This window comes from Lagopus leucura, unplaced genomic scaffold (genome assembly GCF_019238085.1).
Source record: "Lagopus leucura isolate 7727_CA_CO unplaced genomic scaffold, USGS_WTPT01 Super-Scaffold_73, whole genome shotgun sequence".
Classification (NCBI taxonomy): domain Eukaryota; kingdom Metazoa; phylum Chordata; class Aves; order Galliformes; family Phasianidae; genus Lagopus; species Lagopus leucura.
In genome coordinates this window covers 18,907,798-18,931,068 of record NW_024962252.1, presented here as the reverse complement: position 1 = coordinate 18,931,068, position 23,271 = coordinate 18,907,798, and the positions used below count along the sequence as shown (strand labels likewise).

Sequence of the window (23,271 nt, the reverse complement as noted above, 5' to 3'; positions counted from 1 at the left end):
AAACTGCTTTCAGTTTAACACAAGGGACCTAGCCAGTCCAGCAAGTGCTAGTTCCCAAAGGGGAAAAAAAAAAAAGAAAAAAAAAAGCAACCCACAAACAAAAAACCCCAGCAACTTCATCCTTTTCAAATTTTGTATAAAATTCAACTCAGAATACCATAGGGAACCTGCGTTAGCAGGAGGTTGGACTAGATGATCTCTAGAGATCCCTTTCAGCCCTTACGGTTATGTGATTCTGAAAACTAGTATATTTTCTAAAATCTGTCACAAGGCAGAAACATTTCATTGGTGTGAAATATTTGCAGTATTAGAAGTCTTGTGATAATTGCAGGAAAATAATTCTAAAAATTAGCTTTAAAAATATCAGAATACCTAATGCAAAGCAGTTCCTGGGGGAAAAATCATCTCATTCTTCTGTTTTGCTGCCAAATGTAATGAAGCACAATGTCTAGGCTTTGCACTTTTTCCCTCTTTTCTCTTAGGCAGTAATACTTCAAAATTCTTAACTGTGGAGACGTTGCCAGAGTAGCAATACATATAGTTTGTGTCTTTGCTACCCTATACTGCTTGGAGTGAGGGGATGCAACCCAGCCTTGGTGGATTCTGGCCACAAGGCAAGGCTTGGAAGCAAAAAGCTTCATTTTCAAGAGCACATGCCTTGTAAGGTAAAAGGGAGTATGGCTTTGTTTGTCTGTCTGTAGGAAGAAAGAGGTTTGAGGTTCTTACATGAGTTAGGAAGGCACACGCTCAAGTGCAGGTCACCAGTTCCTTTTTGTATCTCAGAAAAGGAAAGGTATACGACAAGGCCTGATAGACCCCAGCTCTTGCTGTGAGATCACTCATTCCCATTTATAGTTGAGAACACAGCTGTGGGTCTTCCGAGCCACTGTGAACACTGTGCTAATTTCTTCTGGGGCCGTGGGACAAATTTTTTTTTTTCTTGTCATCAGGATGGATTCCAGTGTATGATATGGTGCTTTCTTGCAGTCTCTGGAGTGGATCTGGGAAATATCTGCTGCTGAAATGTGACAGGTGGTAGCGACGTACTGCAGGTTGTGTTCTGCAGAGCTGTACTGCCTGGCAGGCAGGAGCACTCAGTGACTGGCAGTGCAAAATGTGTGCTGAAATGATGATGAATGGAGGAGGTGGCTTTTTAATAGCTTGGGTAGTAAGAGGACAATGCCTTTTCTCCAGGATACTTAACCTTCATAAAACAGGACACAGCGCTATTTCAGGCAGCTGCTTAAGAAGGAGGGAGGCAGACTGCTGGCCGTGCCCTGGCAGGTGGTGCAAAGGAGTGATTTGTGACTGATGAATGACTCGTGATCCTGTGTGGTTTGTGCTGGGTGATTTTTAGATTAATTCATAAGGCTAGTGCTCCTTGCATCTTGCTGCATTGCAAAAACAGCACAACACGGCTATGTATGCAAAAAGAAACGTGATAAATAACAGAGTATTAAAGAAGCCCCACAAAAGTTCCTCTCTGAAATTTCAGATTTGTGCAATTTTATGTAGAATAGATTAACTTGTGTGTTTGGAGCATAACCACACTAATCATAGTATAACATAATATATATATTATAATATACACATATATTATATATAATTAATAAAATAACAGAGAAAAATCTGACTCTTAGACAAAATAGACAAATTACCAAAATCCTAGTTATAATTGTGTCTATTGTAGGAGTATATTGTATATAATATTATTGTCTATTATATATATTATTGCAGGGTTTTTTTAAGCTGTGCCAACCACTTTGTATAATGTATCTTCAAATATTTCTTATAAATTTTACTTGGAAAGCTTCAAATAATCTTTGTTTACTAAGTGTCTTTATAGTATCTCCTTACTGCTTTTATTTCAGATATTCTTTTTGTACCTGAGTTAGTCTTTAATAGAAACAGTGTAATTAATGCCATATATAAGCATTGTACTGCATAAGACTGCTTTTAGCAGTAGAATATTCTACCTTCCTTAAAGCATCAGACACTACATGGTACTCTCTCTGCACAAGTGACGCTGCCATAGCTACCACCTGTGGAGCTAAACAATTATAGCAGAAGAAAAGCTCACCATAGAAACACTGATGAATAACTCCATTCTTCCAGTACTGCAATTTCTGGTCTAGCATAAATCCAACTGCTGGAACATGGGACACACATAAAAGATACCTTGGCATAAACAGTGCTTTGGTTTATACTAGCAGACATAGAATTATATTACACACAGAAAATACATTTAAAGGTAGCCATCCGAGTTACAGGAATTTCTGCCAGAAAAGATTTTAGGCACTGCAGAACCTTAAAGAACTGAAATCTTTTTACAGCTGCAACACAGGCTGCTCTTTTTCTGCTTTCTTTACAATCACAATACAGATAAGTTATTTTGTGTTCAGTTGCCTTCGCAGAAATCACTGCCAGAAATCCTCTTCCCAGAAATACCATTGTGACCTGAATATTATTGCTGTGTGACAAATTAAAAGATCAGAAGTATTAACGTATTTAAAAACAGCTCAGTCACGGATCTCTTTGGCAACTTAAAAAAGAAATGGCAGTGTAAGTACAGAAGGAAAGTGAGATTTTAAAAGAATTTGCTCATCGAATATGCAAATTAACTATAATTGCTGATTACATATTTTAAGTAATCCAGTAGTTGAATGATTAATAAATGCTTATAACCAGTCATGTTTTGTATCAGTTGCAGGTAAAGAACAGTTCTTATTTCATATGTGACTCAAAATCAAGTTGTCCTAAGAAATCACAGTGTTATGATTATGTTATAGCATGTGATTATAGAATCATAGAATCACAGAATTGCTCAGGTTGGAAAAGGCCTTGAAGATCATTGAGCCCAACCACAACCTAACCATACTACCCTAACTCTAACAACCCTCCGCTAAATCATGTCTCTGAGCACCACATCCAAATGGTTTTTAAACACATCCAAAGACGATTATGAATCAATCTTAAACATTCTAAGTGATATTAATAATGCCATGGTTTCAGAAATCAAATTTAAAAAATCACAATGAAGACAAATGGAAGACATTATTTGTTGACAATATATTGCTTGCTACTTCTCTACCCAGGAATGTACCTCAGTTTATTACACAGATTATGTATCACAGAGATTGAAATTCAGTTACAGCTGTGCCTCAGAGTGAATTCCAACATTCTCGAAGCCTTTTTTTATATTCAACACACACAAATTTTTTACTGGCTGTGTGTACAAATGCAATGGTTTTTATTTTGTTTTTGAAGTCATTTGATTAGTAGCACATTCTGACATGTAACAACATATTTCTGTGCATCAACCTCTGAAGCCCTTGAGTAAAAACAAAACTCTTTATTATTTTGGAGGACCAGGATGCGCATCAAAAAATTCATCTGTTTTACAAGCTTCTGTAGTTGCTAAGTGGTTACATGGAGGTCTTTGTCTGCATTAAAGCTTCTGCTACTGTGCTGAAGATTATGATCCTCTTGAAAGCAGTCATCTGGTTTAGACACAAACGGAACATTCACACAGTGGTCTGATGCTTCAGCAAGTTTAAAACTATTGTGTTGGAGATTAAGTCAAAAGTTGGAGTTCTGAGAGAATCATATTCTTTGTTTGGAACTATTCAGTTCTGGGAGGACCTCAACTCCAGAAAACTGCCTTTCAGTCCTGAACCTCTTCCAAAGGCTTCCCAAAGCACATGAGAAAATGGAATAGGTTGATAAAGAATTTTTTTCTTGTTTGGTAAATAATTGTATGATTTATTTGGCTAGCACATCGTCGTGTATTTTTTATCTGCAATCTATCTTATGATTCTACTGTAAGTTGTGTTACAGTCTTAAATAACTTTTAGACTCCTTGCCATGTTCTAATTTAGTCTTTTGGTACAGGAGTGCCTCAGAAGCATTTTTCACCTTCTCTTCAGAAGTGTAGAACTTTGTAACTAGCAAAGTGAAAGAATATTTTCCTCTGGACCAAGAATAATCAATAGGGATTAGCCCCTGCCTCTGATCAGAGAAATAACAAAAATAGAACTTAAGTTCTAATTGGCATACCTAGATAATCTTTGCTTTTTGTCAATGCATTATTAATATCAAAGCATAAGAAATCCAGAAATAGGAAATGGCCTTCTTTTAAGTATCCCAAAATTGTGTTTCTGTTCATAATTATGCCTTTTTTTACTACTATCTACATCCAAAACTGCGACTTTTCAAGAGCACCGCAGATTTCAGTTGAGTTGTCCTGATTTAGTCAACTGAGCCAGTAAGTCTGGGAAAACTTCATGCATCTATTGCCATTAGCAAGTTGTGTGCCCAGAAGCAGGATGTTTAACTTCTCTCCCCAGGCTATTAGCTGAACTGTTGGGAAAGCTCACTAGCTCTGTATGTTTCACTGATGGGAGCATTGATATCAAAGGAAGAAATGGCTTAATATTTCAGCAGATATGGATTTGGTACCTATGCTTGTTATAAATTGACTGAAGAAACTGAATAGAAAGGGTTAAAAAGTATTCTTTCTGCTAGTTGTATTACCTCTCTGTCTTAACTTTTTCACGCATTTGTTCTTTCTTTCCTTAGGCAGTCTCGCTGCCGTTATGTGGTAACTTTGAAATAACCACAAGTCATTACAGTTCCTTCAGTGCTCTTTTCTATCGATACACGTAGGGCATGCCTATAAAGCAAAACAGAGAATGACTGTAGAAAAGGCACAGCAAAGGTAGTTTATGTGAAGATAGAATGAGTAGCAACGTCCATACATGATAGTAAACTGAGTACATCCCCTGCTTTCTGTGAGATATTAGCAGTTAGGATGAAAGCATTCAGCTGTGTTTTCACTACTGCTGGTATCTGTGCTAATTAGATTAAAGTCTGTCTGCATTAGTGTAGCCTGGTATGTCATCCAGCGATGCTAATTTTCAAGAATGGAACAAGCCTAATGGTTGCAGTTCATGCATGTTTAAAAAATGTCAACACAATGTTTTAAAGCATTTGATTTCACAGGTTTTAGGGCACATTATACCCTTCGTATTTCATAGCCATCATCCAGGAATGTGTGAAATTCAGAGTGAGGCAGCAATCAAAGTGAAAGGTCAACCTACATGACAGAACAACTCAAGCTGTTGATAAAAACTGTATTGTAAAAAAAATGAAAGCACACTGTGACTGCTAACTTCAATCAGTGTTGTCAATAGTGCTGGTACTCAGCCCTTTTCCTGCACTTCTTATGTTCAATTACTTGTAGAAACTTAAGCAATTAATCCCTGTAAGAGGCTTGTGCAGCCTACTACTTGTTCTCTCAAATTTTCAGTAGGATAAAAATGTGTTAAACAGGTGAAGGTTTGCACCTTCAAATGTGCTTATGTTCCTAACTGGATTTTGTTTTCAGTTCTTTTGACCTACCTTTGATATCATATAAAGAGATAGCTTAATCTGAATTATTGTGTATATTCTGATAAAGCATGAGCATGGGGAAACTGTGAAGTTTTCCTTAACACCATACAGTTCAGTTAATATATAAAAATAAATCACGTGCTGCAGGGACTTTCTGCAACTTCTGAAAGCTGGTTGCACCCCAAGGAAAGGACACACAAGGAAACACTGCTGTACCTTTCTTTGACTACAGATGGTACAGAAAGACACTTGGAGTAGTGCAAGGTATTAAGAGAATCTCAAGCAGCGTGGAAGAATGAGACAAGCAGAGGCTGGACATCCAAAAGCTTTGTGAGATACTTTGTTTTGGAAGTCAGAAAAACATTATTTTATTGTTTTGGAAAGTCTTCATACTGTACGCGATGTAAGTGTGCAATGCCTGACTGTGGCCAACTTTACTATTCTTAGAGGTTTGGAGTGTTTTGTATTATTTTTTTTTTTCTTTTCCTGGACTTTGGGAAAGGCCTGTGAGTTGCTTTTACAGAAGCCTACATTCCATGCTTAAAGTGTAATTAGATGTATCACAGGATCCTAGAATCATAGAGTCCTTACAGTTGGAAGGGACATTTCAAGGTTATCTAGTCCAGCTCCCCTGCAATGAACAGAAACATCCACAGCTAGATCAGTTGCTCAGGGTCAGATCCAGCCTCATCATGAAAATCTGCAGGGAGGGGCATCCGTCACATCTTTGAGTAAGCTGTTCCAATGTCTCACCATCCTCACTATAAAAGACTTTTTCCCTATATCCAACCTAAATGTACCCTCTTTGAGCTTGAAGTCATTTCTCCTTGTTCTATCACCATAGACACTGCTAAAGAGTCTGTCCCCCTCTTTCCTGTATTCTCCTTTAGATACTGAATGTCTCTCCTGTTATGAAAAATATTGTCAAGCTGAAATAAGAATTAACTCTAGACTTTATTTCCCACTATAGATGAGGAGATTTCTGAAAACCAGTGATCTTGAAACACAACTTCCCATTTCAGTTGCCTCTGAGTTATAAATATCATGTGATTGCTGATGAATTATCAGCACGTTTGTTACTGCCATCTGAAGGCTTCACAAAGCTTTTTGGGTACTTAGCAGTATCCTTATTTCAGTTTTCCAGGTGTTATCTATATTAAGCTAAAGCTCTTCTCAGTCAAAGAAGCCACAGATGGAAAAGGCAGAGTCACCTGAGTTGCCTTCTGAGGCATATAAATTCATTTGGTCGTTTATAAGGGTGCTAAGGATGCTTATTTATCATATTTGTGCCAATCCCAGAATTTTCATTAACTGAACACCTTTCATAAACATTGAAATTTTCAAAAATATGTCAGTTCCTGGTATCATTCACATATCACCTCAAGATTCATAATAGATCCAAATTCAGGTGTTAATAGACATGAGCACAGCCCACAGTGTTCCATGGAGCTGGTGTTTGGGAATCTGCTATGTCCTATGCTATGTATGTAGTGATTTACTCCATTAGACCAGGAGCATGAATAAATCTTTTCCATAGGCAAATTATTTTTGGATGTATTTCAAGTTAAACTTCAGTCAGTTATTTCAAAGAATAAGTTAATGTACAGGCAATGTCTTATACTTCTGTCACGATTGATTAGGTCATTGAAAAATTTCATATACATTAACTACACCATGGAATAGTAAAAGAAAAATGCATTTTAATATATGTAATGTATGTAAAATACTTTGTTTAATATATGTTTATTGTTGTTTAAGCATGATGTGTAGGCAGAAGGAACTTTTCACTAGACACAGTGCAAATGCAGAATATTTGTCTGCAAGTGTTTTCTGCTTTGAGGTGTAATTCAAAGCTTGACCTACTCTTTTCTACTAGTTCCTGGCTTTCAGCCTTATGCATAGAGCAGGCCTATAAGAAAATACCAATGTTGAATTACTTACAAATAAAAACATTTTTAAATAATGGTACAAAGGATAATGAGTGCTAAAAAGATAAGAAGAAAATGCAGTGCCACTGGTCACTAAATCTTCAAACTGCTAGAAGAACGAGGGTCACCACAATGAAGAGGTGGTTACGAAACTTTCTTTCCATTAGTTGAACTCAGAATGGCTTGGGTAGCATTTGTGTAAACAAAAATCTATTTTAGAAACAGAAAATACTGCTGGGAAGAAACTGAGAAAGTGTAATGAAAATTGGATTTACATAAACTGTTACAAGTATACTGTTTTTAGATTTAGATTATAATCATTTCAAAACTATTACATTGTGAATTTAAAGTAAATGTTATTATTTTAAAAACAATTCACAATTTTGTTCTTCAATGTTGTGATTATCCATCTCCTCAAGATCAGTGTAGCAAACTACTGTTGCTATGTGAGTAAACTGAAATCTCTTAAATGACTAAATTACATAGTTCTACAACCTATGAATTCATCTAACATTTCAGTAATGAATGCTTCTGTGCTAAAAGATTGTTCTAATATTCTAACAGAAATGAGTAATAGTATACAAAGCTTCTTTAAGGAATACAGAGCAAGAAGCAATATGCTACATGCAAATGATCAGCATTACTGTTCTGGATACAGCACTGGTGAATCTGATTGCAAGGAGTAAATATGTTGATGCAAAACTGTTTGTGGCAATTGCTGGGAGCAATTGCTGGGAGCAATTGCAAACTTGCTGTCATACAAGAATTATGAGAGATCTGCAAAGGACAAATAGAAGTTAGGCAATGTTTTTGTGAGTTAGAGATCTAGCTCCCACTTCAGGTTGATGAAAATGTTGATATGTTTACCTGGCCATTTTTCATGAAGTGCTGTTTTCTTATTATCAATTTAATCATCCTTTCCGCGTTTTTTAATTTTTCATTTCATTTTCATAAATATCTTGTAACAAATAATAACATCTATTTACAATTCTTCTCATGCAACTGAAAGACAGAAAAGAACTGAGAAATCCCAGAAAACTGGAGAAGGGTAATTACAGCCTCAGAGCACTTGCCTGACAGATCCTATTCCTCTTCTGAGATGTGGCCAGGGAATGAATTGCTTCCCACATACACTCTTACCATCAACCATTGTCTGCTCTACATTTTGCTAAGAGATCTATTACCATCCACCACTATGCTATAGGTGTCCAAAAGTGCTTGGTAACACAACCGTGTATCCTCTTGTGTGACAGTAGTGATGGCAGTTGCCACATCATGGGGCTTCCTATGCATCCAGCAGATTAATGGATGCCTATCCTTCACATGATGGGGATAAAGAAGTTTTATAGAAGAATCCATAAGAGGCATCATGGTCCTGAAAAGTTGAATACAGTGTTGAATACAGAGTACAGTGTTAGCTGTTTGGATGAGTACATTTTAAAATAACTTTTAGCAGGCCTAGATTTCTGAAAATAATGACATCTTCACAGCTCCCAAATAGATATTCTGCCAAGAAGTAGCAGTTCATCCTCTTTCACCATTTCCATGACTCAAATGCAGTTGTTCCCAAGTGATAACCAACGCAAATAATACTTCAGTGAACTTTCTAAAGTTTAGGTAACATTTCAAGAGTAAATTCTTGTTCAGGCAAATTTGTATGCTTAGAAGTGGTAAGATTGAACAGATGCTTATTGTTGTTTGACTGGGATGGATTAAGCATCTGTTTAATTAAATTTCTTAATTAGATCCTATACATATGGTTTTTGTTTGAGCTGAACTGTTTTGTATGCAAAAGGCTCTTGTATATTGGCAGCCAGCAAAGAAGGTGCTGTAACTGTTTTGTTTCTCTTTTTCTCCTTCTTGAAGTGGAGCTGGAACCTTCCCACTTTAATGCTTTTCACCTGGATCAAAGTACTTGGAGGTAGAGGCTAAATGTGGGCTCGGCAGTAGAATCAGGCGCTGTTTATTCCATGCTTGAGCCAGCATGACTGAGTGTAAGCCTGCCTCAAACAAAATTCAAAGCAAAAGCTTTTTTCATGAGTGCACCCAAGCAATCTGGAAGTATTTTCCCTAGGAGTTTTCAAAAGCAATTTAGTTCACAAGTGATTTAAGCTTGGTTTAAAGAGAGCTTGTCAGTAGTTGTTTATATAAAGAGAAGCAGTTTAGAAAGTGCTTTCAGTGAAAGGAAAGGAAATTTAAAGTGAATCACCAGAGCTTGCAGAATAATAATTCCTGATAGCGGAAAAAGATTCAAAACAGTAAAGCTAACAAAAGCACTCAGATCTGGAGAAGATACCATAATTGAGGCAACCTGAGTGAGAGTCCTAAAGCATCAGGAAAGCTGAATTGATTTTTTGGAGCTTTGTAATACCATGAAAGATTGGCAGTTATATTATATACAAGAAAATCACCTGCTGTGCAGAAGGAAGCAATGCTTCTTCTATGTATTGTCCTTTGATATTTTTAATATTATTGATGAGATAGGGATATGCTTCTGGCTACAATGTGTTTCTGTGGACTTGGCTATTACACAGAGCTCTTAGATGAAGGTCTAATCACATTTACATTGTTCTAGCACTTTCTAGAGAGAGATTTTACAGCTCTTTACATGAAATGTAAGTCAAATTAAACTGGTAAAATATGATGCTCCTTTAAGTTTCCATTATTTTTTTTAATGGCATTGATAATACATAATGGTAATAACTTGAAAATAAATGGGACCACATCTACTATTTATTCACTGAAGCAGCCTGGGAAGCACTTCCCTCCAATTTCTTTATCTTTGTGTCAGTTAGCAGTAAAAAGAACCTGTGTTGTTAAGTACAAAAACTACTGTAACAAGTAGTTTTTGAAATTCTCACCTTAGTGCTGTCATGATTACAGAGTGTTGAGTGCATTTCCTTCCAGAAAGCCCTCTCACATGCGGCTACACTGATGGCAAGTACAGTGCTTTCAGAGGGGGTCACAGGACAGCTGAAGGCTCTGTGAGTGGTAGTATTCCCATTTTACAGATAGAGAATTCACAGGCCTATAGATTGTTCTGTGGAGAACCACACCATTGTATCACCATAATACAAGCAATGTCTGTGATACCTTGTACAAAGGTAATATTGTTTTCAAATAGATATTTAGTTTTAAAGTCAAAACTGTGGTTATATACTATTGTGACTGCATTATCACAGGTTGTGTATTTTTATAATCGTATTTCTTCTGAATTGTGCAACATAAGAAAAAAAATAGCTATCAAAAAAAAACAGTGTTGTCGTCCCAAAGGTGTCACTGATATGAAACTTTAATTTTATTAAATCTGGGCATTGATATCAAGTAATGACCAAAGTGGAAGAAGTTATGTTATTGAATTACTGGTATCATGTCACACAATGCAAGTGTTTCTTGATTTTCTTTCTAAGCTGAAGTCTAGTCCAAAAATCAAAATAAAATTTTCACATGGGAAATGTTAATGAAAAGTGTATACCTTACCATTTCAGAAGAGGACTGTAAAAAGATGGAAAAACAATTCATCCTCTCTACACTTGTTTGTTCATATCCCATAAGGCTGGTGATGTGAGGTGATGGTGCCCTAGGAGTATTGTACCTGTCTCTTCTACTCAATTTCTACAGTATTTCTGTCTCTGCTCTCTTTTCCTCTTATTGTTGTGACATTCCTGCTTCAGATGATGGTGGATGGTTGACTTTTTTTATTTTATCTACTTCAGGACTTTGCCCTGCTTAAAATCTGTGACTTTTTTGGATACGTACTACATCATGGCAACTTAGTTTTTCTTTTTCATGGCTTATAAATCTGTATCTGTATTAACAGATAATGTATCTCAATAGGAGTAGATTTACAGGACAAATGGGGTAGTGCTGAGGACCCAGCATCCTTACTGCTCATCATTTCAAGCATCTTTAACTCACACTGGATCTGGTCTCACCCCATGAAATGGATGCCCGTTAGCAGCTGCAGTACCTGAGGTGTGAGACAGACTTTTGGTTTAGGCTCATCTGAAATTGAGTTCATGCACTCTCGAGACCACTCTGTAATGTGAACTAGGGCATTTCAAATGGGCATGACAAGGAGGTTTGCTTCTAAATCACGCTCTGATTCTGAGCTGAAACACCAATATAGACGCTGAACACATTTCAGCAAAACATTCTAATTACATTTCCAATTTTGTAGGCTCAAAATTCTGGTATTTTCCACATTTTTTTCTGAGGAGCAATATGCACTTTCTTTAGCCCATATCTGTAATTATCAAAATACTTTTTCTCTGAGTCATTCACAGTACACAATGTAGGCAAAAAAAATGCTACTATTCCCATTTGCAGTCCCTTTTCATTCACTTCATGCATTTATGAAAATTAGCAGGATACCGTGAAATTGTTAAACTCACTTGGGAAGAGAGAAGCTCCCTCGTCATTCAAGCATTTTTGTGCTCCTTCCAGCTGAAATTAACTTGGTAAAATATAGGAAACCTTATCCTTTTCAATACCAAGTACAGCAACAGACTGCTTTGAGAGAGAATAATAAGCCATTTGGGACTTTGTATTTCAGTATACTAATTACTGTGAATTGGTTGTAATATTTTTTTTGCATGTGATTAACTATTATATTTTCAAGTTCTTGTGTTAGTTTGGAGAACTTTTCAAAGACTGTTTTCTTTGCCTCATTGGAATTCATCCTTCTTTGTTATTAGGGCATTATCATAACAACATTAGGACATTTCTCCTTTTTGTAAAAATAAATTTGTCACAATATTGTGAGTCATGTTATTTTTGGTCTGCTGTTACACTGAAAATAAGACCACAGAATGAATAGCCAATATTGATATATGTAGCTCAATAGAACAGTTGATGAAAATGGTTTATTAAAAGTCTGTATTTTGGTAGTCAGCAGCAATGATCTTTCTTCTCTTCTATTAAAAAAAAATACATATATATACATACATACACACACACACACACACAAAAAAAAAAAAAAAAAAAAAACAGTTGCACATAGAAACTAATTTTAGAGAAGATCATCACTGTCAATTGTGGATTTCCAGGAAAAATTCAGTGTATTGTTGCTTTTTTAATTAACTTAACTGTGTAATGTTGACATTGAAACAGCAGAAAGCAGACTTTTCAATGCTGCACAAACTAAGTCGACCCAGTATCTCATTTGCATTCCTGTCCTGGTGTCTGCAGCAGATCTATAAATAGAATAGGCTACACATAGAAATTTATTATTGCAGCTGATAGCAATTTTCTTTTCCAAGGGTGTCTGGAGGCATTATTCATGAGATTCATTCTGGTAGACTTTCCAGCTGAGATTCTCTCTTCCCAGAACTGCGGGTGGTCAGTTTAGAAATATACCAATCAACTGCTATGCACAGGCTGTCAGAAGGTTTACTTATTTCCTTTTTAAAAAATGCAGCAGTTCTGTCTGCTCCAGATTATTTTCTTTAACCTGATTGCATGGATATTATAAGCTGTGGACACATTTTTTAAAAATCACATTTATTTGACATTTCATCATTGAAATTCCTAATGATTATGCTATTATCAGGAAAAACATAATGGCTGTGGTTTAACATAGCTCACATCATTTCTTTTGCATTCATACCCACAGGCACATGTGACCTTATCAAGTATAAGGCAGACATGTTTCTGCTCAATGCAGAGGATATGTAGTAATCACATAAACTGACCTATCTGGCTGTCCTCTGATTTCAGATATAAAACAGGGAGGGAATAAAATAAAGCCTTTAATGAAATTACATTTGTAGCAAGTGGTAGATAGGAATGCCTTACACTCCTGGTTTTCCTATCTGATTTTTTGTTTTGGACCATATTTGCCCTTTTCCTGTCTTTGTACACTAGAGAGTTAATTACTGAAAACAGAATATGCGCATTCTTACCCTTGGGACTGATTACAGTTTATTTTCTTCCTTGTCTATTCTAATACTTATTCCGTATTTGAGAGCACAGGTATACAAAAGCAAAGATATTACCTCTTTACTCTGGTTCAATTCCAATAGTGGAATAGTGGAATATATATCCACTGTAAGTATTCATATTTCAGCTTTCCTTTACATTCTGTTGTATTGTCAAGAGCTATAGGTAATGCTTGAATGTACAAATGATGCCTCCATTTGCAAAGTAAACTGGAACCTTTATGTTTTTGTTCTTTCTTCCTTTCCTTTTTTTTTGAGACATGATAGAAGAGCTATTTTTCTGTAGCTTTTATTTCAACCTTTTATAAAAGGAGCAGTACAGTTTGCTAATGCGACACATCATAAAAGCCACATATTTTACCAAGAAAGATGAATTGAAATATAAAATTAAACAAAAAATAATTTGTCAACTAGTGTGACACAGAAAACATTCTGGCATCTCTAGTGCCATATACACAAACAAACAAGCAAATAAAAGTTAGGAGAGTGAAACCAAAGCAATGTATTACAAGCACAAGTCAAACATCACTGGTTTCCTGTGAGAATAAAACCCACTCTTTTTAAAGTGTGTCTTGATACTTATACATTTTGTTTTGTTTTGTTTTTAACTTTGCCAGTGATGCAGAAAATTGGTTTTGTGAATGCCCTAAACTCTACTCAGGAAGACTGTGCCAGTTCATGACTTGTGATGAAAGTCCATGTGGAAATGGTGCTACATGTTTTCCGAAGTCCAGGCAAGACGTTGTTTGTCTTTGTCCATATGGAAGATCTGGCATCCTCTGCAATGATGGTAAGAATGATACGCTTTAGTGTGCATTAGTCATATTTTCTATCATTCGTGGAAGCTGTGGCAAGAAACAAGTCATGGAATCACAGAATTGCAGGGGATGGGACCTCAGGAGATCATTGAGTACAATTTCTTCGCCAAAGCAGGTACCCTACAATATGTTGCACAGGTAGGCATCCAGACAGGTCTTGAATATGTCCATAGGAGGAGACTCCACAGCCACTCTGGGCAACTTGTTCCATTGCTCTCAAAATCAAATGTTTTAAAGGCAAAACATTGTAAGTGACCACTTCGACAACCTCTTCAATTTTGCTATTGCCTGTAAACACAGCACAACCCAAAGTGCAGTCCCAAGCAAAGAACATCTGAATTGAGCACTCTCTCTTCATGTTGTTTTATAAAGGCATCATCCAGAGAGACAGAAAGATCAGAGAAGCTGAGAGTAGACAAGCCAGGAAATACTAGGTAGTGGCTGATGTTTCAGTAATTTACCTTAAGAGAAGCTGACAAAGATATATGAGTGAAGTACTCCTTTGGAGAAAACATTTTCTCCTGTAGTTTGACTTTTGCTGTACTTAGGGAATTGTGACATTTTGTACATGAAAGAAGTGTATAAAAACTACTTTCTGGATTGTAAAAATACTGCCAGATGCTAAAATTTGATTAATTCCTTGGATCAAAAAGAAAAACAGATTAAATGTAACCAAGTGCTTGCTATGAAATAGGAGACAGGATGAAGAAAAACTATTAAAGATAAGCAAATAGGTCATCTGACTATTATCAAATGAAGGTTTTTTATTTATTTCGTATTTATTATAATGATTGTTATAGGTCAGAATTTCTTGTGTATTAACATCCAAGGTATTCTTTTCCCTGACACTGAATGAAGCAACAAGAAATGGCAGAAAAATCTGCATGTAGAAAATAATAGCTGATTCTGAGATGATTCAGCAGTACATTTGAATTTCCTTTCAAAATTAATACTTTTATGTAAAATAGTGTTCAGGTCAGATCAAAGGGCAACACTGTCTTTTTCTTTTTACCATAAACATTTACCTCATTTAAAATTTATATAAGAAGAAATTTCCAATAATAAATTACTGAACGTGCTTACGTTGTCATGAAACTGCCTATTAAAACTTTAAAACCCTCTTTCTTTGCTGACAACAAGTTTAGAGCCTACCATCCTATATGTCAGGCTAGGAATGTTTCTGTCATCTACCTCATTTTACACCTGTCTACACTGAATATCATCTCGTGCTTTTTCCCCATAGTCCTTCAGCAAGGCTTTTCCACAGCTCTCTGTAGTCAGACGCCTCTAGTCTAAAGTGAGAGGAAGAACACAGATTCATGAGTTTCTCTGGACTACAAACCTGAAGGATGTGAAAGCATAGAATGGATTTTTATTTAGGATGGATATTTATTCAGGTGGAACTTTTTATTTTTATTTTTATTAAGTGTTTTTTATTAATTTTATTAAGTGGATTTTTATTAAATCCACTTAATAATTTTTATTTTTTATTAAGTGGAAAGGGAAAACTCTCTCTGAATCATTACTGTAAGAAAAATGGGGAAGAAAAAACAAGCCGATAGAACAGAGTGTGCATCTATCAGGGTCTTAAAGACCATTATGTGAAAAAATTATTGAAATATGGAAAAGCCTTCTATTGAATTTGTGTCTTAAGAGTTTAGAAGTGAGCACAGGTAGAAATCTTGTTAAGCTAAACGTTACTCTGAAAGTTAAAATGAGCTGCGAAAGATCTTTTTATCACATAAGCTAAAACTGAACAAAGAGGTAAGAAACAGTACCACAATGCAGGGCATGCTGTGTGCAGCCTTATGGATAGCCCTGGCAGCCAAAGATGTACATTTGTTTTTGCATCTGAAGATAATGATAGATTGCCTAATTACAGTGGTAGAACAATTTAAATTGTGTTAGAAGCCAATTTTAATTCTTCAAGAAAATGAGTGGCCCAGATAATACATTTATTAGAAAGAAATGGTCCATAAAACTTAAAAGGCTAGGAGCATGTATTTTTAATGAATCTTCTGTTCAAGAGACAGAAATAACACTGTTTCTCCTGTGAAGATTAGTAACCAATTGCATGCTACATGCTGCTTTTAGTCTCAAACACAGAAGCCTTTTTCTCCCAACTATTTATCAAGTAATTGATTGTCCTCATCAGCAAAAATGTGCAAACCTTAGAGTGACTGTTTGTTAAAATGAATATAACAAATGTACCAAATAGAACTGCAGATTCTTTACCAACACTGCTGCTCCTACAGGTTATTTACAAAAGACAAAGTAAAAGTAACTCGAGTTGTAGACAGAAACACAGATGAGCCTTCTGCTTGCCCGTGTTAGAGATCAAAATACCATCAGTTATGAGTTTAAAGACACAGTAAGAACAATATCCAACTTTACAAATATATAGGAGTAAGCGATGATAAAGCTGTGTCACTATTAGAGAGGGGAAAAAAAATTGGCAGGGGAGAAAAATGTGACAATTTGTGGGATATGCACAGCATTCTAGAAGTGAGAAAACTACAAATGACAAACATGGGAGAAACTTATAGACAGACAATAACTTAAATGTAATATGGAAAAAGAAGACTAGTTTCTGGAACAAACAAGGATTTTCCTTCAGCTTCTGAAGCAGGTGAAGCATGCTGCAATCTAGTTACACTAGGAGCAATTGCTTTGTGTTTATTTTGGTTACATTATTCTTGTTCAGACTTCAAATAAAGGTTACTTAGGGCCACAGAGATAACAAAAGGCCTGAAGCACCTCTGTTATGAGGAAAGCCTGAGTGAACTGGGTCTGTTCAGCCTTGAGAAAAGAACTAATGATCTTATTAATGTTTATAGATACCTTGAGTGTGGGTGTCAAAGGGACATGGCCAATCTCTTTTCAGCTATCTGTGGGGTCAGGACAAGGGGAAATGGCCATAAACTAGTGGATAGGAAGTTCTGTACCAGTGTGCAAAGGAACTTCTTCACAGTGAGGGTGAGGGAGCACTGGAACATGCTGCCCAGGGAGGTTGTGGATTCTCCTTCTCTGGAGATATTCAAGACACATCTGGACACGTACCTGTGCAGCCTGCTGTCGGGGGCCTGCTTTGCAGGACGGCTGGATGTCCCTTCCAACCCCTACCATTCTGTGACTCTGAGATTCCTTAAAACATTTTCATTTTTCTGTATATGTAAGTAGTAAAGTTAATTATCTATTGCTACACATCTTTTCTTGATTTTTCACTGTATGACCATGTTACTATGATTGTAATTTGACCATTGTATGTGGATCTCTCTCCCATGAAGCTACATAGCTATATGTAATGGGTCAGCGTGAGGGGGTGAAAATATGGGAAAACATGAATTCTAAATTGCAATTACTTTAAGTCATTCTAATGTGAGCTGAACAAGCAAGGGACCTCAGCTGCTCCTCATATATCTTTTCCTCAAGGTCCTTCAGCATCTTTGTAGGGTCACCTTCTGAAGATTTTATGTCCTTCTTATCTTACGGTGCCCACACACCTGCAGACAGTGCTCAAGTTGAGTCCAGCAAGCAGAGAAGTGGGACAGCCACTTGCAGATGAGCTTTTAGCAGCTAGCAAGGGATTCTTGGTTTGCACAAGAGAGAAAAAAGAAAGAAAAGCCCACATTAAACAAATTTGCACCTGAAAGAAGAGCGCAGCCACTTAGAAAAATGAAAACTAGAATATATTTAGCCCTGTACGTCATCAATATAAAATAATTTGGATCAGGGACCATGTCTTGAGTGACTTGACTCAGACTCTGAAGTGACTGATGTTTTTGAAGATGTATTTAAAGGAATCCAGAGCATTTAAACTGAATCCAGTTATTGAGCTGTGCCTTTTCAGCTGTTTTATGTTAAAAGATTGAAGATTCAAGACCTCGTCTGATAAATTTTCTTTCACATTTAATTTAGTAAAAATTGGCTTGTACTATGTTTCTTGTGGATTATAAATGAAAGTGCCTGTACCCCCTCCTCCAGTAGTTAGGATCACGGTGGTGAATGAAAATGTTTACAAATGGCACCATTTCAGACCAAACGAACACACATTCTTCAACAGTGCTATGAGGTTGGTTTTTCCTGCATAGTGATTTTTAAATTACAACCTAGATATTTTTCTGTCTACTTTTAAAAGTTGGTGAGGAAGATACATCAGCAGTTTACTATGGAGACACATGAGGATCAGGTTAGAACAGGAATTGCTTGCCACCTGGAGAGATTTATCATTTCATAAGATCTTGATTTTAAATAAAAAATTAGAATCATAGAATCATGGAATTGCTTAGCTTTGAAAAGACCTTAAAGATCATCAAGACCAACAGCATCCATTGTAGTGCTTCCTCCACCCAAAGGTGATGCTTGAGTTCAAATACATTCAAATCACCATACTTCAACTTTTAAGATTAAGAATTATAACAAAAAAAAAAAAAAAAAAAAAAAAAAAAAAAAGGTTTACAAAAAACATGAAGTACAAATGGTTTATTCACCAGGAATGGATATGAATACCTGGAGTTCTCAACTGTTGATACAGAGATTTATGTATTACACAATAAATTGGGACTTTCTGGGAAGATCTTGGTTATAATATGGAGAATATTTTGTGCTTCAAGAGTAAAAGGCATGCACTTTGTTAACAAAGGTAAATTTAAAAGAAAGAAAAGCATCTCAAGGGAATGTGCATTACAAAAATGAGTAATTGTATAAACTGCAGTCTTTTAGATCAAGCTACTGTGTTTATTTTAGTTTCACTGTGTAAAGATGCAGATGTGACAAGATAAAATAGAATCCTAACTGTGGCATTGCATTTCATAGAACACATACCAAAGAGGGCTGTCCCCAGCATGCATTCACAGCAATCTGTGAAAAAAGTCCATTGAAACACATTTCTGAGCAACCTTTATGGTAATCTTTGCCAGTCCAAAGGGTCCAGTGTGTATAGAATGCATTCCCCCGTGTATAAAATTCATTTCAAAGTGCTGAAGTGGGAGTAGTCTCTTGCTGCAAACTCTGTGGTGTGAAAATCAGCCTGCAAGTGAAATGTTCTCTGCAGCTATGTTTGTCATACAATGTCACCTTCAGAGTGTTCAGGTCTGCAGACTAAATTGTGCAGTTCAGTGACAGTAGATGCCCAAGGGGATTTTCCTCATATAAAAAAATAAAATCAAACCACATTATGAGGCTTTTGGTTAGTGATAGGATAGGGGGATGCTGATCAAACTTGCATTTCTTCCTACCCAAGAGAATTTATTTTCTGAGTCGTTTGCATTTATCTGAGTTTTAATTTCTTTCTTCCTTTCTCTCCAAATGAGACATGTCATAAAAATTGTAAAAAACAAACATGCAAACCAACACACATGTACACACACAATGTCACTGCAGCATTACCAGTTTTGCAGATTTGTACTTTCATCCTTGAGCAGTGAAATCAGTTTTATTATATCGAATCTCACTTAAAGTTACTAGTCCATATGATTACAGAAAATAAGCTAAGCTAATGGGGCCCAAGGGCTCCGTAAGGATACCACAGAACTATACCACCAATTCCACAAGACAAAGAAGATATCTGAGACCTTTTTCTTCAGGGGGAATCATGCACTTGAATTAGGCATTATGAAGACCCCTCCCGTACTCGCCTTCCAGACATCACGGGTCTGTCCTTGAGCTCCACTTGGCACAGCACCTTCCTGCAGTTCAATCCCCACCCTCCCTCTTTTAACTTTTCCTCCTTGCACTTCCCATAGCTTCTGGTGAGGAAGGCATGCTGACTATTAAAGAAAACAGCTTTTGTGTAGAACTAGCAAAGCATGTCAACTAAACACCAGCTTATCTCCCTCATCTTGCCTCTCCTTCCCAGATTATGCTGGTATCTATTGCTTGCCTGTACAGCAGGCTTTCACTCTCATTGCCACTGTTGGTGTCTGGATAGCTCCCATCCTTCCCATCCCTCTGCACAAAGGACAGGGGAATTGTAGCAGAAAGTTCTTCCTTCACCTTCCAGCCAGCAGTCCCTTTTCTAATATCCCATGATGTCCTGCAATGCACAGAGAGAGACTTCTGCCAGAACCCCATGCCAGCAAAATGATATTTAAATCTGCGAATATATAATAAATTGTAGAAATGCATTTGTTTTCTTAAGTCAGTTTCTTCCATCAGGAACTTATGTTGTCACTTGAACATCTACTCTTGCTGCCTCCATGATGAGTAAGAAAAGGATCTAATTTTAAAATATTTTTTGTACACTCAGCAAAGGAAATATTTTTCACTCTCTTCATCCACTAGAGTAAGCTCTGGTTTATTGAAAGCTGTACTGCAAGCCAGCAAGAGGAATAGTGGCTGCAGAATTTCATGATGACAAAAGACACTTTTATGAGGACGTTTTTATAGATTGGAAGACTGGAAAATATGCTTGCCAGCAGTTTCCATTCCCCTTTTCAATACTCCCTTCTCAAATATGTGAGTCGGTATTTAGGAGAATTGATTAGAACTCATCCCAAATGTATATGGCTGCTCATCCTGGAGCCAGGCACTGGGTTGGTAACTGCTCACAGTTAGTCAATTTCAACATAAAGCACTGGGTTATCTGATTGTAATTATATAGCCTAAAGTCTTCACCTCTTTTTAGCCTATTGATTTGTCTTGTTTTTTACAATGAATTATAAAACTGTAGTCCAGGATGTATTGACAGTGAATGTTGAAAGGAGCATTTATTTTAACTTACAACAAGAAAATTCAAAGATAATGAAACCATTATTCTCTTTCTTGTCACTTTATTCTCTTTGTTAAGATTTTTTTCAAACTATAAGTGTTGTGGGGTTTTATTATCTCCCATTTTTATATTCATATCTGCTAGGATGTACAGTCCGAGGGAAGTAGGCAGCCAGCTACATTAATATATTTATTTAATGGGATAATTGTCATTATTTGTTTGTGAGGCAATGGAACATACCATGCCTTATTACAGGTACTTTATTACCTGTTCAGTAGTGGAAATGTGGAAGAGAACAATGGTAAATGATGTAGGACTGACAGACACACAGGATAAGATCAGGGACAGAAAGTTGATAAAAGGCTTCAAGTACTCTGTCAGGCACAGTTAACTTGGAGTAATCTTGCTTGATAGAAATTTACCAATCGCTGTATTTTTCAAAGTTGATTTATTGTGGATTTTTTTTCTTTTTGCACTTTAAAGTTAAAATATGTGAGGCAAACTAGTCTTGTTTTAATTTCAGGCTAATGAAGGTTATTGTATGAAAGATATCTCTAAGACCGAACATTTTACATTTACTGTAACCTTTCATTTTTTCACGATTGGTTGAAGGCCTGGCGATACATAATACTCAGTGAAGAGAAGAATCATGTTTTAAAATGTGGTATAAAATCAGTTTTAAAAGACCAGAAAGATACACAATATGGAAGAAATATCACCTTATGATTTAGATAGATTAGATCAGTGAAAAATAAAAGCTTTTGCCTCGGGATTAATTATGATATCTGAATACATTTTGCTCCCCAGAGGTCGTTGTAGGGAGGACTGTTTAGGAACACTTGCTGTGTTTACCTGCCTGCTAAAGATAGTCTGGTTAATTAGATGCTGCATCCCACTTTTAGTAAGTGTCAGAAACTCCTTCAACACTGTGCAGTACACTGTGAAGAGCTAAATATGCCTGTGAGTCTACTGTTGCTCAGTGTGATATTTTTGCATTTGGTGACCATGCTGTACCTAAGTACTGCTCTACTCAGTGTTAAGCACCATTTCAGGTAGCTTCTGAGCACTGCGTACACTCAAGAGAGAGCCCAGGGGGAATAAGGATGGGTGTGACAGCTGGCTGACAAGTGCAGATGGCACTTCCACAAGTGAACAATAAAGCAGCCCTAATAGGGAATTTGAAACTCTTCAAATCTCTCAAATCTGGAGAAGAAGCCATGCCCCACTTCCTGCGGGCCTTCCTGCTAACCTGGATTACGTACATCTGCAGGCCCAGACACTACATTTAGCCCCATATTAGTGAATTACTGGATTTACTGTCACTGTAACTTGGGCAATTGTTCTACTAATTTTTATTTGTTGCTATGCTGTTTTTCTGAGATGAATCATTTATCCCAAAAGCCATTGGTCAGTGGTCTCTTCAATATCCTGAACCTATTGGACAACAGGGGTGCCTCAAGCACTTAGAGTGCTGGATGTTATATAAAGTACTTCACAGACCCAGAACATGCATGATTAGACTCAAAACTGGACCAAAAGATCATAATGGGTTAAATGTAGATGTTCACATAGTCAAAGATGGAAATTAAGAAAACTGCATCTTGTCAGGAGTTTTGACAGGAGTTGTGCTCGGATATTCAGGAGTAGGAAAAAGAGAAACTGAGTTTGCCAGGAATGCTTAGTGACTGCTCTAGCCTGAAGTTGAGACTTCTGTACTCAATTCTTCAGCCCATTTCTGGCTTTGTGGCTCTGAACAATTAATTTAGTTTCTGGGTGTCCTACAATTCCCAGTCTTAAAGACCAGAAAAAAAGAAAAAAGTGTTTTCTTTATTTCACGGAGGATTATTTCAGAGTTTCTGAATCATTCAGTTTTTATGGCAATAGAGAACAAAGGACATTCAGATCATTATTAGGTTGTTGCAGGATACACACAAGGTAGGCTTCGTGCCACATAATTTTAGAAATCTATAATTCTCCCCTCTGACTTACCATTCAAGGCTGCTTTTGTATTTGGGGGGGTCAAATAAGCATTTTAACATATTGTTCAGCTGACCTACATAAGTGATGTGTTTTAGATTAAGAAAACTCTATCCTAAATGTATTTTCACTGGTGTAAGATATAACCTGGGATAGTCAGCTGTTACGTAAACGTCTACCTGAGATGCCCTCCAGTGGTCAGATGACTGCCACCAATTCTATTTGTGCAAATTGCTTTCAATTAGAAAGCTAATGATCTAGATGTGTCTTTCCTATAGTAAATCAGAATGAAACGGAATGGAAAGGGATGGAATAAAAGGAAGGGGAAGGGGAAAAGGGAAGGGGAAAAGGGAAGGGGAAGGGGAACGGACAGGGGAAGGGGAAAGGGAAAGGAAAAGGGCAAGGGCAAGGGCAAGGGCAAGGGCAAGGGCAAGGGCAAGGGCAAGGGCAAGGGCAAGGGCAAGGGAAAGGGAAAGGGAAAGGGAAAGGGAAAGGGAAAGGGAAAGGGA

General features: G+C 36.8%; 1 protein-coding gene across 1 annotated transcript in view; it reads left to right on the top strand.

Moving 5' to 3' along the window:
- Positions 1-23,271, top strand: part of EYS (eyes shut homolog) — a 643,894-nt gene that overhangs the window by 586,496 nt on the left and 34,127 nt on the right. Inside the window, exon 31 of the mRNA XM_042889745.1 lies at positions 13,876-14,048. Within this exon, the coding sequence (XP_042745679.1) occupies positions 13,876-14,048 (173 nt within the window). The remainder of the gene's footprint in view (positions 1-13,875; positions 14,049-23,271) is intronic.